Source organism: Xiphophorus hellerii, chromosome 22, assembly GCF_003331165.1.
Source record: "Xiphophorus hellerii strain 12219 chromosome 22, Xiphophorus_hellerii-4.1, whole genome shotgun sequence".
NCBI classification, from domain to species: domain Eukaryota; kingdom Metazoa; phylum Chordata; class Actinopteri; order Cyprinodontiformes; family Poeciliidae; genus Xiphophorus; species Xiphophorus hellerii.
The window spans coordinates 15,123,841-15,142,571 of NC_045693.1; the positions used below are offsets into that span (position 1 = coordinate 15,123,841).

The 18,731-nt window shown below is 38.1% G+C and overlaps 1 protein-coding gene across 1 annotated transcript; it reads right to left on the bottom strand.

Moving 5' to 3' along the window:
• Positions 1 to 321: 321 nt before the first annotated feature.
• On the bottom strand, positions 322 to 7,780 carry got1 (glutamic-oxaloacetic transaminase 1, soluble). Its single transcript, XM_032553624.1, has 9 exons — positions 7,587 to 7,780; positions 5,342 to 5,523; positions 5,131 to 5,254; positions 4,741 to 4,853; positions 4,556 to 4,660; positions 4,296 to 4,446; positions 3,529 to 3,694; positions 3,286 to 3,428; positions 322 to 3,127 (listed from the first exon to the last, which is right to left on the bottom strand). Exons 1-9 carry the CDS (start codon positions 7,693 to 7,695, stop codon positions 2,988 to 2,990), a joined length of 1,233 nt encoding a protein of 410 aa, XP_032409515.1. The 5' UTR covers positions 7,696 to 7,780; the 3' UTR covers positions 322 to 2,987.
• Positions 7,781 to 18,731: the final 10,951 nt, after the last annotated feature.

The window sequence follows — 18,731 nt, forward strand, 5'->3', positions numbered from 1 at the left end:
TTATTTTTTCATTATTATTGATACTGTGCGGTAGTTTCCACATTCTAGAAAATGTCTGTGAAAGAAGCTTATGATGTTGCCAAATAGGGGCCCGACTACTGCCAGCACAACTGACAACACAAGGCGAAATAGAAAAAGGCCACCAAACAGGAGCACAATTTTCACATAGCTTCTTAAAAAGCCATAAAATTGCCAATTTTCAGTCTGATTGTAAAGAAATGAGGTAAAAGTTAAAAAAAAGAGAGCAAAGTTTCTTTAGTTTATATCTATATGAAAGTGTCAACATTACCAATGTATGTGACACAAAAATAACAATGCAAATCATAAAAAAATGCTTTAATTGCCTAGATTCATGAGCACATTACATCCTTTTCCAGATGCTGTCTTCTAACTGAAATGCTTTTTCTACATAAACACTATATCTACGTTTCCCGTCAAAACATTCCCGGCTGTCAACAAGTAGCCAAATGGGCACAACTGCAATACTTCTACCCAACAAACATCCTCAACTTTCTACTGACTTGATCGCATCCAGTAAAACTGAGTCTTGGGAATTTTATCACCTGCTTATAGCCAAATGTAGGGAAGCTTTAGATATCAATATTGTTTTTTATCTGTGCCAGTCACTAAAGCTGTATACACCAGCTAAATAATAAGCTCAAAGGGTGTAGGGATTAGGGATCTCTGGATCTGGGGATTCAAACAGATAGCTGCTGCAGTGCTATCAAATGTATTCACACCCCTTGAATATAGTTTAATATGTCACAACCAGAACCTGTTCAGATTTTATTTGATAGTGCAACTCAAAGAAGTGCACAACTATGAAGTTTCAGACTGAATGTTATTTTTTTATTTTTACAAATGTATATGGTGACCAATTAAGGTAATTAGTTAGACTGGATTTATTTAATAGTATCAAAATAAAGTTGATTGAATGCAACTGGTTGTTATTGTCCGTATATATTTCTTTAAAAACTGACTGAAAAACAAATTTCCTCTTACTTCACAATTATGAGGTGAAAAATTACTTTGTGAAAAAAAATAATAAATTATATTGAAGTCTGTGGTTGTAACATGACAGAGCATGGGCAAAGAGGTATGAATACATTTGGAAGTGACTGTATACTTGCATGTTTGTTTCTGCTCCTTGTACTGTAACCCTGCAAAGGTCCTGTTTCTCTTATGCATGTTAATGTAAAAAGAAACTAACCTCCCTGTGAAAGTGAAGTCTGCAGTTAGTCTAAGTAGATTTTATAAGTCTGACAAACACTGCAGGCTAACATTTAACACAAAATACCTTCATATAATAGAGAAACTTTAATGAAAAGGCTTCTTTAGGAGCTCATAATAAGGCACAGGAGGACAGAGGTCATTTGAAAGACATGCCAGTGAACTTACTCAGATAATCCTACATTACTGCAATAATGAAATGGTATGTTTTTTTTTTTTTAAATAAGAGCAGATTTAGGTTTGATATTTGCTGATCTGTATTTTGAAATTGTGCCAGGATCACTGCCAAACAGAGCACAGGCAGAGATTTCAGTGACGGAAGCAATTGAATCCACACTGACGTCAAGTCAACGCCCCCCCTGTTCACCCTCTTCAAACGCAGGAGATGTTTGGAGACGCTCCCTGATTTAATTCATTCTGCCTGGGACAACAGTGTAAGTACAAAGGATCCTGCACAGCTAAGCTACTCGGAGTGATCTGGCAAGCGCAGGATACTCGGGGGTAAAAGTGTCCTGATCCGACAGCTGACTCAGACAGAGAGGATTTGAACGTGGCGTAAAATGCTTTTAGAGAATTTATAGATTTGTTGGGACTGGTAAAAATGTTTTGGATTAAAAAAAGAATGAAAGTTAGGTTTTGCTATGTAAAATCCAAATGACTATATGACGATGTAAAGAAACATATCATTTGATCTAAATGAAAGATTATATTAATAAATTTACTAATCTGTTACTCCTGCATTGTTTGTTTTGTTCCCGTTGTTTAGCATTATCAATTTAATTTCCTAAATTTTTATGATATGCAAACTTTGCAATATTTTTAACATGATGTACAGGAAGGTTGTAAAGATAACCCTCATCAACTGATTTAGAAACAATACAAACATAATACTCATAAGTCTTTATTGGAAATAACCTTCCAATCAACTCTTTCAGCCTCAATTAAATTGCTTATCAGTCTGTTTGTAAGTGTTCTGTACATAGAGATGTGATAGCAGGCTGGTTGATCATTAGTGTTTGTTTTTTTTTTTTTTTCCGAGCAACAACTCTTACACAAGAACTAGTCGGAGCTAAGAAGGGTCAACAATAACCGGCAGGAACCTGACAGGATCGGAAATATCAAGACAGAGCCTGCAGGACTGAGCACACATTTCTCTGAAGTTGTGACACCCGTCAAGAGTGATCGATGCGGCTTATGCTGACTGGAGCTAGAAAGAAATACTACACACACATACACAGGTTTTAAACAAGAAAATAGTTATACTTCCACAGGGTATTAATAAATTACATAGTTAAAAGTGAAATACATTCCTGAGAACAATAGTTGAAGTTTCATCCAGCTATAATTTTACATCAGTCGTTCTTAATGGCTGAATTATAAATTAAATTGGTCCTTTTAAGAATCCTCAATATTGTATTGCTTTAACCTTTTTACACTTGAAGAAGGAAGCTCAAGAAATTGTGATAAAGCACAGGCAAGTTGTCTCTCTTAAAGACTTTTCCAATGACATAAAGACAAACAATAAAATTAACACGAGGAAAAAAACAAAGAACATGATTTATAACAACATTATGTTTTATGAAAGCATAAAAACTATCTGCACAGTAGCATTCCTATTCAGGAGTTGCGTAACTTATTTTAACACAGTAAATTAAAATTCAGAAAGAAAATTCTCATTTTGTTACAGATAAAAAAAATCTGCGGGACAACCACAGAGATTTGCCATCTCTGGAAGTGCTGAGAGCTGTGAGGTGATCCTACTGCACCTTAGTAACAGCTTCATAGATGGACTCCGCTACATAGTCGATGTTCTTGCTGGTCAAACCACACATGTTGATGCGACCACTGGCCATTAAATAGATGTGCTTCTCCTTCACCATGTATTCTACTTGTTTAGCTGCAGAAGATAAAAGCAAAGAAGCAGGGAAATTGTATTCACTTGCCTCTTTACAAAGCCTATATGGGTATGACAATGTTAGAAGTTTATATTTTCCTCTTAGGCTTCTGTACATTCGCCTTTTGTTCTTAGTGTTGAAAGAGCGTTCTTGAACTCACAGTTGAGGCCTGTGAAGCTGAACATGCCGATCTGGTCTGTGATGTGGTCCCAGGTCCCTGGAGTTCCCAGAGACTGGAGCTTGGCTTTAAGCTGAGCCCTCATCAGTAAGACTCTGTCAGCCATTGTCTTCACATTCTCCTTCCTGAATGGTAAAAACAGGAGAGTAAAAAAAAAATCGTAACATAGTTGGCTATTGAAATGAAATGCCTTGGAAAATGATTATATGAGATTTTTCCACTGACCACTCAGAAAATAGCTCCGGTGAGTTAAGCGTGACTGCAACAATACGAGCACCCTGAGAGGGTGGGTTGGACCAGGTGGTCCTGACAATCTTCTCCATCTGGGAGAGAACTCTCTTCAGGTTATCTGCATCCCGTGCCACGATTGTCAGGTTACCCACACGCTCATCTGACAGGTAAGCAGAATTTAAAAAAAGAACAAGTTTCTGTTCAGTGTCACATCACTGTGATATATTTCCCATAACCTAATGAAATTGCCTTTCAGAAAGGTGCTTTGGAGTTTTTGGAAGAAAATACTTTGGAATGCCAAAGTTTTCCTACACCTTAATCTTGCCTGTATGGTAAAATGGAAAAAAAATAAATAAATTGTTAAAGGAAGGCCACAAGATGTCATGTTTACAGTTTGCCACAAGCTGTGAATGAGACAGGATACATGAGGAAGAAGGTTTTCTGGTCAGATGAGAAGAAAATTTAACATTTTGACCTAAACAAACTGTATTGTGGAAAACTCAATACCTGATCATATTATTATCACAATAAAACCTGGAGTTCATGGGAAACTTTTCCTTTCACTTCACAATTATGCTCAGCTTCTATCAATCATAAAATCCCAATAAAAAAATCAATAAGTCTGTGTGACAAAATGTGGAAAAGAATGAATGCCTCTGTAAAGCATTGTAATTCACTTTTCAAATAGGACATGAGATTTGTTTTACGACTACTGTTCTTACTTCGTGCGACCTTTTTCTGTGTACTGACTGGTTACCTACTATAGAGTCCGAAGTTCTTTGAGAAAGACTGAGCACAGAACATTTCAATGCCCATGGAGACAAAGTAGCGGACAGCCCAAGCGTCTTTGTCAAGGTTACCCGAGGCAAATCCCTGATAGGCCGAGTCAAAGAACACAAACAGTTTTCGCCTCTGGGAAGAAAAACACAAATTATTACCCAACAAAATGTGAAAATGACAGTTCACTGAGTGGTACTGGATAAACAATGCACTGATTATGTCTATTTGTAAAGCATTATACCATCATGACTTCAGCTATTTGCTTCCATTGCTCCTGTGTGGGGTCCGTTCCAGTGGGATTATGGGCACAAGCATGTAGGACAAAGATGGAGCGCTCTGGACAACTCTGCAGGGAAAGACAGCAATGCAAACTCATATTAAATATAACAACCCTGAATCTAACTTTAGTCATATTTAAGTGCTTGCCTCCAAGTCCCTGAGGAAACCTGACAAATCGAGACCTCTCTTCTCTGCGTCCCAGTATTTGTATGGGCGCACATCCTCAAAACCAGCACTGTTGAACAAGGCGTTGTGATTTTCTGGAACGAACAGTAAGAACAGGTTTTACACCACAAGTTCTTTTTTTACTGCCAAAGCTTCCTGTAGATAAAAGAAGATTGGTTTATTGGTGTTACTGACTAACAACAGACCACTGATAAAAGGCGATAGAAGTAGGACATTAGTAATTCTCAAAGTACAGATCTGCAAGCCAATCAAATTCTGCAAATAAGGGGCTTGTCTCCAGATCAAGCACCTTCAGTTCTCACTTTAATGTGTGATCCTTTATTGTTCATATGTCAGCATATGCGGGCATACCCCAAGTAGGTGCAGACACGTAGACTGGTGTTTTAGTGTTGTTGTTCCCATTGTAGAATCGTCTCAAGAACTCTGCACCAATCTTCAATGCACCGGTACCACCGAGACACTGGACACCGCCCACCTGACCGAAATAGCAGGAGACACTCAAATCACATGTGAAAAGATTGAAAACTGGAAAAAAAACCACACTAATTTCTACAACACAAACCCTGTCCTCCCGAATGGCAGGGCTGTCATCTCCCAGTACGATCTTGGAGGAGGACGATCTGAACTCAGGGAGGCCCAGGATGGGCAGGTACTCGTGGTTTAGCCTGTCGTCGTGAACGATAAGCTTCTCCACCTTTTTCACCACCGGTAAAACCCACGGCTTGCCTTCATTGGTCCTGTACGCTTTGGGACACCAAGACATTTATCATTATTTCAGATGAACTAATCAATTGACAAAAGAATAGAATAAAATCTGTACATGTCCCCCAAATGACTGATGGGCAGGTCAAATATTTTTTATAATATTAAATGCATGGAAACTTAAAATTTCCACCATTCCATCATCAGCCAACATTGCGTAGCCTATATATCAAGTATACTTGATTCATTTTTTAAGTTAAGTGAAGAATCTAACAGACGTTACGTCCACATGCTTTCAGCATTAATAGAGAAAATTTATTCATTTTCAGTTTCACTCAAAACGGCTACTGCTGTTAAAGAAATTTACGAAATCTCTTATGCAATTCTCCCCAACCCCTCCCCAAAAAACAATTCAAAACAAACCAGAATAGACAGGAAAATGCTTACAATTTTTATGTTTCATTAGATTCACTTTATGCATGTATTTGTTTTCTTTGTGTTCTTTTTTTCAGCGAAAGGTGATTAAAACCATGCAGGTAACAGGAACATAATTATGTTTCCTGATGAAATATTTCAAATAATATATAATGTGAATTTAAACTTATTGGGCTTCTAGTAAAATTACAGTTTACACAATTTATTCAATGAAAAACAAAAACCTACATTCAGAGTTGACCAATTAGTTTGTTGAGTTTTTATGTAAAAGCTTGGAAAAGACTATTTTCTTGTGGGACTTTATGTCTTTGAAATTTGTAAGAAATAAATCCTTATTGCTCTAACCAAACTGAGCAATATCCACACATATCCAATGACATTACTTTAAATTAACACATTACTGTTTTAACAGGTTAATTGGAATTCAGCATACATGAATTAATGATTTTGGTTAGTACAAATAACAAAAACTGAACAGCTTCATGCATGCTGTCCTGAACAGCAGAACAAAGCTGCCCATGACTGTTCCAAGATGCCCTCATATGTGTGTACTTTCATCTCTTGTGTGTTTTTGCCAGGTAAAGTATGAGCAAACACCTGATAAGGAGTGTAACATGCAATAACCTCTTTATCCCAGGAACAGAGATCATCAGCTTACACCAACTCCAGCATGTTGAGGTTTTCTTTCTCGTTTTATACAATGATTTGATAATAAAATAAGTAAATAAAAGCTGCCAAAATTCCAAATTCAATGCTTTAGTTGTTTATTTATTTTCAATTTTGTTTTAACTTTAGTGGACTACTTTCTTCAGCTCTGCAAATAACTCCTCTTGCATGTGGCACCAGACACTGTGTGGCCTACATTTACCAGCTGCGCAGTGGCTTTTGACCATCTGTAGCATTGTGGTCTTGCACGGGATGGGGATTATATGACCTCAGCCTCCGGTACTAATCATGGGACTAGGCTGGCCTTGTCCTGCCATGACAAAGCCACACAATGTTTCTCACACTACTCATTTAAAGGAGGAATTTTACTCTTTCAATACTAACACGGGAAACACTTGTACTCGGGACTGGGGCGTTTGATCTTTTTGTTTTAAAAGAGAAGACACATATTTAAACCCCATACAAGTGGCGTGTTCTTGATGACGTTGCAGTAATCCAATAGACTCTCTGTCAGAGACAGAGGTAACTTTATAAAGCGCCAGAATACGGCAGCGAAAGCTGTAGGAATAAAATAAAATAAAAATAAATGGGGAATGGAGAATTGTGATTCCCCAAATAGGCTGCTTGAACACAATGGGTATGATTAATCATATACCACCCCTCTTGGGTTTATTATTGCTGATTTGATATTGTAGGACATTCGTAGACGCTTCAAATCGCATTTTATTTCTTTTTTCTATCACGATTTCTCAACATTATATTATAAAGCATTTAGCAGTAAAATGCATTCTGATTACTATTGTAAGAGCTGCGTTAAATATTTATGTACTAAATAAAAGAAAGCATAAATAAAATTAATGTCATGCCCTTCCCCACTTACAGACGATGTCCCTGGACAGGTAACATAATTTTAGGTCTCAGAATTCCTCATTATACCATGCAGCAGCTGCAGATGCCCCATCGTGACCGTTACCATGGTTAACGCTTCCCAGCGCGCATCTTACCTCCCACTCCGAGGTTCACCTTATTTGGAAACTCGTCGTTATTGAAGTCCTGCGTAAGTTTAAAGACAGCAACGGGGGCTGCTTGCTGCACGTCACAAAACACCGACATGTCTTCTTTTAAAGACGGCTGTAGCAGCTGGGAGTTGTCACCTGAGCAGCAAGCTAACTGGATGTAAGACTACTCTCACCTTCAAATCGGCTTTCAGTAGTGTCACAGTGGGTGTGAGTGGATTAACCAATAGGACTTCGCCATGAACATGTCGTCAGTGGTTTTTGCCAGGTTAAAGTTCGAAAAAGAAACACCCGCACAGCTATTTGTTAACCAATGAACGCCTCCGAGTCATGACTGACAAATCTAAATACAAATCTTTGTGGTTCAGGTTGTTATTGCAATAAAATCTACTACCACAAGGTGGTGATAGAGCCTTGTGGACTTTGTTTCAGGACATTAAATCTGAATTGTAGTAAATAATGAAATGAGTTAGAATGCCTTCCAAAAGGTATTCACACTCCTTGAATGCTGGTCACAACCACAGCCCTCTATTGCATAAAAATCTAGTGGAATTTTTACTCAACGTAGTGCATGATTGTAAAGTGTGTAGAATAAAGGATTTCTCCTTTATGTACCATTTTGCATATGTCAAAAACTTACAATTTGTTTTCATCTGAGCCAAGCAGCTTTTCTAAATGTTTTCTGTGTAAATGATTCATGGAACTTCTTCTCACCCTCTTTTAATAAAACTTTCTTCTTTTCACTCTCTAGCGTCAGATTTGTTGAGTACAGAACAAATAGCTATGCGGTGTGCATGTTGGTCACATTAGATTTTATTTATGAGTATCAGAGCTGGGAAATAAAAAATGCACTCTTGGTTTTTTTTTAGCTTTTTCTTTTAAAAGAAGGCAATCTGTACTTTTCCTTCTGCATATATGCAGGATGTTTTGTTGATCTATTAGATAAGATCTCACTAACAGACAATGAAGTTTTCATTGTGATAAATTGAGACACAATCTGAAGAAATGTGAAAATGTTCAAAGAATATAAACACTTTATTAAGATCTTGAAGTCCTGCACAGATATTTCGATGTTTAGACAAAATAACGTATCTTGAGGGGCAAAGGTTATGTGAGATGGCTTAGCGTTTTTCAGAAGGAGAGACCAGACACCCCATCATAAATGTCAGGTACTTCCCAAGCTGAACAGACGCAGATAACCGCATGGTCTGGCTGTATATGGCGATTGAGCAACTGCATATAATTCTGTTTCAGTGTGCAAGTATCCTCATCCGTTTTGTCCTGAGGGCCTTGGCTGAGATATGATGTAAACAAACTGGCTCTCCTGTTTTCTCCCCACAGCCGTCTGCAGCAGCTGAAGTGGTTGATAAATTAAGGTCAGACAAGCCAGTTAGATGGAGAGAAATCAGTTTCAAATATTTGTCTTTTAAACCAAATAACCTATGCAGATATTTCTATGGAATTAATGAGCAAACAAATACATTATTACGATGAAGATATCACAGAAAACATGGTTCAGTGATAATACGGAATGCTCTGTAGTTGAAACCAATAAATGTTAAACAGAATATGATCCTTTTGATTTAAATCTTGTTTAATTTATTACTGTACTCTTTCTTTTAGCTCAATGGGTTTTAATTTATGGATTTAGTAGAAGCAAAAGTATTTTAAAGTCCAAGATGGAAAGAAAGAAAAAGATGGAATGAAATCATATTAGGATTTCAATACTAAACTTTTTTTAGCCGGTTCTCAATGAGCTATCGTGATTTTTGCACAGTGACTAAGCAACATTGCATCAAAATTGCAAAAAACTTACTTTTCACAAACGTAAATGCTTGATTTCTTAGTCATCAGGACAACTCCTAGACTCAAAACAAGAGGGAAAGATGAGATAAAAACAAGAACAGAATGAGTCAGAGTGAGTAAAAGGTGTAATTTTAGTTTCATTTTGTTTTATCAGATATATCAGGTCGCACCCACATACAGTTCCATTATATAATGCGATTCATCCGAAACAATCATGGAATTTGGAGAATTGCCCGCAGGTCAGCTGAACAGAATGGTTTTGCAGCACAGTTCAGACAGAAAGAGAACACAACTTGTTCCCACATTATCCATTTGAAAGCACCATTAGGCCAGATCAGATACGACAGAAGGGACATGTAATCAACAAATAAATAATTAATGTGAATAAGATGTTTCAGGGAAACCAAATAGTGCATATTCTTAATTTTCAGCGCTCTGGGAATTTGCAAAGGATTTCACCAAACGACTGACAAGGAAAAGCATGACCCCTAACTTTCAAAGGAAAGCTTAAATTTTTAAAGCACATCTCTTATCATTATGAGTGTGAATGGAATGAATCCCTTAGTGCCATTCATATGAACTTGAACCCAATAGTGCTAATATAGTTCCCTACCCTGGATGCTCTTCTATTGCTTTTCTATGTCCAATGAGAACAGGTTGTCCCCTTGTGTCTTGCTGACCAGCAGTGTTACCCAGTAAGAAAACTTTACTACCCACTTGGGTGGAGCTAATACTTGTGGATAACACTGTGGCTAGGTTTTAGAATCTTAGAATTTATGAATACTGCTCCCTATCATGGCATCTTTAGGGAGAGAGTCACATACAGTTGAAACATGCTTAGGTTATGCAGCAAAGTCACTTGTAGATGGCTAGAAGAAAACAAAATTACAATTTTGAGGGATAAGTCAAAGCCAAAACTTAAGTCTGATTGAGTTTTGGTGATATGATCCTAAATGCCTCTTTAATTTTCAACTGTGAATGAATTAAAACTATTCCTGCAAAAAAGAAATTGCCAGACCATTAACACAAACAAATGATGGTGACAGAAGTACCATCTCTATTATATTCAGAGAGTAATTACTTCTTCACTTAAGAATTGGAAAAGATTCATTTTTCAAATATCATTAAAAAACTACATTCTATATTTACTCATGTTGATATTAAAATGTGATGAATGATCTAAAAAGCAGAAAGTTCTCTGTGACATTTTTAAATTCTCAGAATTTTATTTTAATTTCAAAAGTTTTTCTGGAAATTATTAATATTATTTTGTAATTATTATTTTTTTTAATATTAATGTCACCATTCATGTAATCAAAACCACTAATGTGATTTAAGCTTTACAAACCCACGGCAAAGCATACCAACAAAAGATGTGCAAATAATCCCAGTACTGGTTGCCAAACACCACAGTCACTATTTTCTCTCTCTTTTTATCCTTAAATAGTAGCCGACTCACTTTCTACACAGCCGACCCCACCCCCCACTCATCTCTTAGCTACACTTTAACAGTAGATGTTTTCATTCTTTACAACCAGGTGAGGTTGTCTTCTGTTAGCTATCGCTGTCAACCCTGCAATTATGGGATTTTAGCTTCCAAAACAAGACTTAGGGGCTAGCAGCAGGGTTAGCTGTGCATGCTCTCAGGAGGCCTCAGGGCTACGGGCTGAGCTGTGATGTGAAGTGTGAGCCAGAGCAGGGAGTGACAGGACTATCCCGTGGCATGACAGTGCCCACGGGGAGAGAGTCTTTCAAATCTAAATCACTGAGTCACTCAGTCAAACACTCAGAGGCGCCCTCTGTGCAACATTCATCTCTGGGCCACAGAGGAAAACAAAATATTAGTGAAAAGGAAGAACAATACCAATAGGGTTTTGGGTTTTAAGTCACTGTTGCAATGACGGAGTACGACAACACACAAAGGCAAACATTCAGGCACAAGACACTCACATTCCAGCTGTGGTGTCACCGAAACACAAACAAGAGCGTGTGCTCACACAGCGCTGTGCATTCCTGGGTATGAGGGGTAGTTGGAGGGGGGTTCATGCTGCTCACATGTTGCTGCGGCCCCTGTGTCTCTGGGTCACAGAACTGTGGTGAGTGACCACCTTTTTAGCTTCCCGCCTTGTTTGTTTTCAAAGACAGTGTCATCAATTCTCTAACAAGGGACCAGACACAGCAACAACAGAGAGCAGAGGACCTCCCTGCAAAGCCCACCGACTGATGGAGCCTGCATGGAGTTAGCAACATCAGTCATCTGTGTGTATGGCAGCAGGCCAGCTACTGCATGTGTGCATAATGTCTGTTTGACTTTTGTATGTAAATACCTTTGTTTCCTTCATTTGCTTCACAGCATCTCTCTTTTTGTTCATGTACCCTCACATTCACATTTATTAGTAAATGTATGTTTAAAAAAAGTCTATGACACTTTGAAGTGAAGAATATTCACTTCAAAGTATAAAAATTCCATAATTTACACCTTTTTGGATTTTAGTGATTAAAGACTAACCTATGACTGCAACAGTTGGTATTTAAAAATTTAAGCAAGCTGCAAAAATACGTTGAAAATCATAGTAACGTGATCATATTAGATTAGAGTTTGTTCAGAAGAATGTTAACAATAGTTTCCTAATTGACTTTGTCATTGAACGCTTTGATGTGGCCTTCAAGTTATGAATCTGAGTGGGACGTCAACACAGAAGGCCTACATTGTGCTACTCGGACTGATTGATGTTGTCTTTTGGCTGACTGCTGCAATCCAGTTTCATACAAATATGCAGACTGAGGCACAAAGACGGGAAGTGGACATTTTGTGTCGGAATGTTTACCTTGAACGTTGTTTTTTCAGTGTTTTTGGAGATGCAAAAGTTGTGAAAGGGGTTATTTTTTGTTTAATTACTATAAATGATGTACATCAACACTTAAGAGACAGATAATATCACTCCCTGCTGTATCTAAAGGTCAGAAGTCAAGGACAGGGAATTATATCCATCCAAACAGCATGGATCGCCATGAACATTGTTATTGTGGGTATGATGGCTGAAGCTCAGAAAACTATTGAAACTGATGAAAAAACACACACATACAATTCTAAAATAAAGAAAAAATGAATCAGTTATTTAACTGTATATTTTCAACCTTCAGGTTTTGCATATTTATACACAAACTCTTGATGTTGTGCAGTTTCTTTTGAATAGCATTCACGTTTAGTAGTTTAAATAACAGCACCCATTTCATACTAGAATTGCATGTGAAAACATAAACAAGATTTTTCTTGTGAAGAAAAACATGTTCTCATTGGTGGCTACAGATGAAAAGTACAATATTACATTTGTTTTGCTTTCTGACGGCAAAGCCTAAAAATATATCGACAATATATCAACATGAACAGCTTTTTGAGAGCTCAGCCACATTTAGATTCAGCTTGCCTAAGCAAAAAGATCATAAAACAATTCAAAACAAGCTGGTGAAAATCATGTTGCGATTACTAAATGATGGCATGATTAATATGTTATTGACATCTGACATCATGAATATCTCACAAAAGACTTTATCTCAAAAGATTGAGACATAAAAAAGGGGTAAAATAATACTAGGTATGTAAATTTAGTTTAGAAGCTTTAGTTGCACAAATATGAACATGAATTGATTTTGTTTTACCTTTCAAACCATTTTATCAAGATCTGCAGAAAGTTTTTAAGGCTTTTTTTTTGTTCTTCTTTGCTGGTTCATCTGTCCCCCACTGCTCATCTCTGCAGGATTTTGGTTTATACTGCTCCCAGTTTGTTTTAGGATTAATTTGGTTTCACCATCTCCATTCATGCCTTGTCGCATTTGTGGACCTTGAACTTTAGACCATGAATTAACTTCTATTACTATACACCTTTATTTTTGTCTCACTTTTTGCCCCCCCTTTGTTAGCATTTGAGTCCTCCATAATCACCACACCACATTTGTGTCCAATCCATTTATTGGTTTCCGGATTGTTGAACCAGAGGAACTCATAAATCTAGATGTAACACACTGAAAAAACACAGAATACTTTGAAAGAAATGTTTATGTATTTACCACAGGGTTAAAGTACTTAGAATGTTTTTTTTCTCAATTAATCAAGAACCAAAGCAATTCTGCAAGAAAGATTTGCTCTGTGTTGCTAAAAATAAATGGCAGCCGCTGTTTTATCTTGTTCTACCACTTTTAGCCTGTATGACAAGAAACATACAGCATGGCCTTGTTTTGAGAAGCTTAAACCATGCATTTGTTCCCATCCAGATCTGGACAAGATTTTTTTTTGACTAACATCTTGTGCTGATAATGGAAACATTCCAAAAAGTTTCAGTCAAGTTATGGTCTGCAATATGTCTTGTGTTTTCTGTAAGTTTTTATAAATCAACTCAGAAGAATGAATTTCTTAAAAAACCTTCTGACTCTTCAATTGGGAGTATGGGACTTCTAACATCTGTTGGTGATGTTATTTAGTAAATCCAGATTGATTAAAGTAACTGGATAATTTGAGATGGCCCATTTAAAAGAATCTCTAGTATTCTGAATGCCATAGCATAGCAGAATAAAAACTGATTTATTAAGCATGAGCAGCAAAAAGGTCTTCAAAGGCCTGAATATTAAGGTGTTCATATTCTTTTCCAAAGTGAAGTTGCTTTTGAAGGCCTAAACGTACGAAAACTCACCAAGCCTTGCAAATACCGTTAGTCGTGAGCAAACTTTCAATGTCTTAAACATTACACAACAGTCGCAACAGAAAGAGAGCAACAGTGCACCGCCTAGCAAATGTTTCTTATATTTACCGATAAACAGAAAATAAAGGAAAAAGGAAAGTTCAATGTAAATCAGCTATTCTCAGTATGAGATGAGGATGTCTCACAAAAGATCTTGTTTTTGTTTTACACAGTGTTAAACTATTCAGAGGTTGAAAAGTAACACAAAGCAGCTCCAGTTGCAAGTCTGCACTCAGCTGTTTAACAAATGTGGTGATCAAAGCCTCTCAACAGAATCACGTTAATATTTTGAGGGGTGATGGTGGTTTACTAGGACAGGAGTTTGTCCTGTAACCGGTGGGTTGCCGGTTCAAACCCCTACTCTGTGGGCCTAAGGTGTTGTGTCCTTGGGCAAGACACTTCACCCACCGTGTCTGATGGTTGTTGTCAGAAAACCTGTTGGTGCCAATTATACAGCAGCCTTGCTTCTACCCCAGAGCAGCTGTGGCTATAATGTACCTCAATATGATCAGTGTGTGAATTTGTGAATGACTGAATGTAGTGTGAACTGCTTTGGGGTTATCTGGTCTTGATAAAGGCCTTGTGAAAGGCATTTAGTTTTCACACTATGACTTTTTATCAGGTAACTATATCTAAACAGCTGAATTTGTCTTCCTGGTCAGCAATAAAAAGTGTAGTAGCCTTATCTTAGGCACCACCCATTTAAACTTAAAATTTCAGTTTAAATGAAATTTAAACTACAACTCTATTTTCTAAACCTTAATACAGTGATGATTGACCTGAATCTGCAAAATCAATACAGTATTTGAACTTACTCACAATGTACTAATGATTTCTCCCAGCCTATCTTTAACAACAGGGCTTTGCAGCAGCAGAGGATGGAGTTATTTAGGTTGGGTGTTTCCTCCTAAAACACCACCGTATATCACAGATATTACAGCCATAACAACCCGCCCTTAATGCTCAATGCTCATATATACAAACACACACCTGCTGGGGCGAGGCCGTCTGGGAGAGAATTACAGCAGCCTAATTTATGATACCCCAGGGAGGGCAAAGGGCAAGGGACCCAGACGGTCCTGACCTCACTTCCTCCTTTCAGGGTCTCTGAGTAACACAGAGCACGGGTTTGGTTCACTCTCTCACAGTCTTTCAAGTAAACTGCCTAATTAGTGTCTCTTTTTCCCCAACATGGTTATCACAATGAGCCCTGAGGGACTGCTCGAACCTGTGAGCTAGGTCCTAATGTGGAATATATTAGGCACTTTCGAAGCTGATAAGTGGGTGAGAACAAGATTTAGCTAAAATTCAAATCTCGCTCTGGGCTCGCCTCTGGCCTCTTCACTTCCTCCAGGGAGAAGACGCTATCATCCGTCACTTGGTTCCAGGCAGAGGCACAATGGAGCAAGCCTGGGTTCTGGCTACTGACACCATCACATGGCCTGCTGATAAGACTCAACTTCCGGGACCTAAAAGAACTGAGACTTTGCTGATACACAACACTTTGGTCTTTTGCCATATTTACTGATGACCATGAAATAAAGGAAAAAGGAAAGTTCAATGTCAATCAACCATGCTTAGTATGAGGTTTTGTCCCTATAATAATTTTTTTAAGGACCTTTACACTTAAACGTGGCAATGTTTTTCTTATTCAAGAAGCTGAAAAGGATCTTTCACAGCGTGTGAGATAGTCAAATCAGGAAATAAAATCAGTCAGGAATGAAAATATAATCATATTTTCATGATTATGAAAATAGTCGATTTCTCTCCACCTCTCACTCATTGACCGCTGGACATAGGCACCAGCAACCCTCACAACCTCACTAGGGATAAGCATGTATGATAACACATGAATGGATGGATGAAGTTGTCATGTAGTTTAAAGGAAGGTTAGATGTGACCACCAAGCAAGGGAAGACAAATAATGAGAAGTAATAAGGAGGCCCATATTAACGTTGTAACAGGTATAGAGATCGGCAACTTAGGTGGGAGAATCTGTTGACAGGACTACTACTAGTGGTTCACCCAACAAAACTAGCCTTTATAAAGGAATGGTGAGATGAAACATGTCAGAATTCCAGCTTGCTACAGTCAGGGACATAACAAACATGTGGAAGAAGGGAATCTAGTCAGGTGAGATTAGAAAATAAATAAATGAATCAAACTTTTTGGCCTACAGCAAAAATGTTGCATGAGAAGGAAAAGGATAAGCTGAACATCACCCTTAGCTCATCAACCCCATGGTTAAACATTGGGATCAACCCTATACAGCCAGAGCTATAATGGGATGATCATCAAGGTAAAACTGTGGTACTGGGTGGTCAGAGCCCTACAACTGGAAGTTGCCTCCCCCTGTCTAACTCCGCAATCAAATGTCTGAATTGCATTCTCATTTTACAGATTTTATAGAGTACCACCAATCACCACGTTTTCACAAGTATAAAGCACACACACATTTAAAAGTTGTGGAGTACAAACCACCTGAGGACTGGTGTTTTTCATCAGTGGTTTAGATGACAGCATATTTGGGTTTGAGAATGGCCAAGTCAAAGTCATTAAGATTTAATTAACAATATTTGGTAAGAGTGGAAAATTACAACAGAAATTCTCCATCCCTGAGGACAGAGGTTGAACTGTTTTGAAAAGAGTTTCGACTGGACTCAGGCAAATGCAATAATTTCTTGTTGTTTCTTGCACTTCACAATAAAGTTTGTGATTCTAAAATTATGAAACTTTTTTTTATAAAGTGGTTTACATGTTTTTGCAAAGCACTGTTTAAAGGTTGTACCTGCGACCATAAACAGAGGTCTCATTGCAATCACTTTCAAGTCATCTTTTCACTTGCATTCTCAGCTCAGGGGTTTTCTGTCTTGAAAGAGCGACTCTAAATCTCTCACAGGATTGGTTTCTGGCCCTCTACTGGTATGACTATCCACCTGCCACTCTGAGGCAAAGAGCTTTTCGGTCTCCAGAGATAAGGGAAGGCAAGAATAGACACGTTCATCAATACCTGGCAAAGCAACTTCTTAAAAGATGAAAATCATAACAGAAAACGCCTATCACATCGACCGTTTTTGAAAAAAAAGTCGGTTTAATTTCTCATTGAGGTTGTTATTCTCACACCTTTGTATTGTGCTGGGTGACCTTTGCTGCGGGTCTAACCTTACCCGTCTTATCGCGCTGATTCTGGGATGAAGATGATGTATTGGGGGAGACGCACTCAGCACCAAGAAGCTCCTTGACACTCTCTGAGAGTCTGGGTTTTGTTACAGGCAGGAAACAGACTCTTCCGCTCCGTAAACACGCGCCTGTGCTTCGCCACTTTTGGGCTGCCGGTGGCACGCGAAGACCGCTGGCGATGATGATGATGATGAGGATGATGATGATGATGATGATGGTCAGTGGAGAGGCTGCGCGCACAGGCGTTTAAGGCTGAAAGCTAAGTGAGCTATTAGAGTAAGAATGAGTGACTTTTCAGCCTCCAAGCTATGTTTACGCCCTGATTACAGACACCGCGTAAAAGTACGCAAAGAGCTCATATTTAGAATAAATCGCCATAATATCGGTTATTTCTCTCGTCTATTAACAATTTCATTCATTTCACACAAACATCAACGTTGGATCTACAAGAGATGTTGTGTTACCGTCATAATCCAAAGATACAACCACAGGAGCACATTTCAGTGGAGAAAATTTAAATGCCCTCTACTTATCATTCCCTTTGTAAATAGCCCGTTTCAAATTCTCTAAAAGAAGAGAAGAGAAGACGGTGCTCTAATCTAAACAGCGCCCTGCTGATGGGGAGCGGATGAGATTATGTGGACATTCCCTTCTTTTCTTTCCACACAGTTTAAGGCCCTCAGACCCTGGCGCCTGCACTTGGCCACAGATAGAGAGTGGTGTCCTGTTTCACCACACAAGGCCTTTTTTCAGAAAACAAGGATACTATCACCTTTATTAGTATTATTACTATTTTATCATTATTATTATTATTATTATTATTAGTCGTAGAAGTGGTAACAGTTATTTCTATTTCGAAACTATGAGTATTGCGAATGTATGGCATAATGTGAAAACAACTAAACTAATACTAACAGCGAAACAAACAAAGGCAACAAATGTTTTAGTGTTGTAGGTTTATTGCAGGCCCAAACTGCAGACATGAATTCGGCATGTCCGTGATATGTGATTTAATAAAACGCAGAAAACACTCACGGGAAAGGACAACAGGATAACGGAACCGCGGGGGGGAAATGACCATTTCATGGAGTATGACGGAGAGGCAATGCAAACCGGAGAGCTTAAATGCAAAGGAGAGGCGGAGGAGACAAAAGAACCAGCAGAGCTAATCAGGAGGGAATAGCGCACAGCTGAGGGAGAAATCAAGCAGAGGGAAATGAGGTGATGAGTAATAGCTGTGCAGGAAAAGTAAGCTGACTTGGAAGATTGGCTTGGAACTAATTTAAGCAATAAACAGAAAATTCAATAATCTAAGGAAACTATCAGTCCAAAACTCAAGTGAAAACAAAAAAATTAACAACACAAGGGGAAAATGGAAAGATGTAAATAAAATAAAGTGCAAGAAAATGAT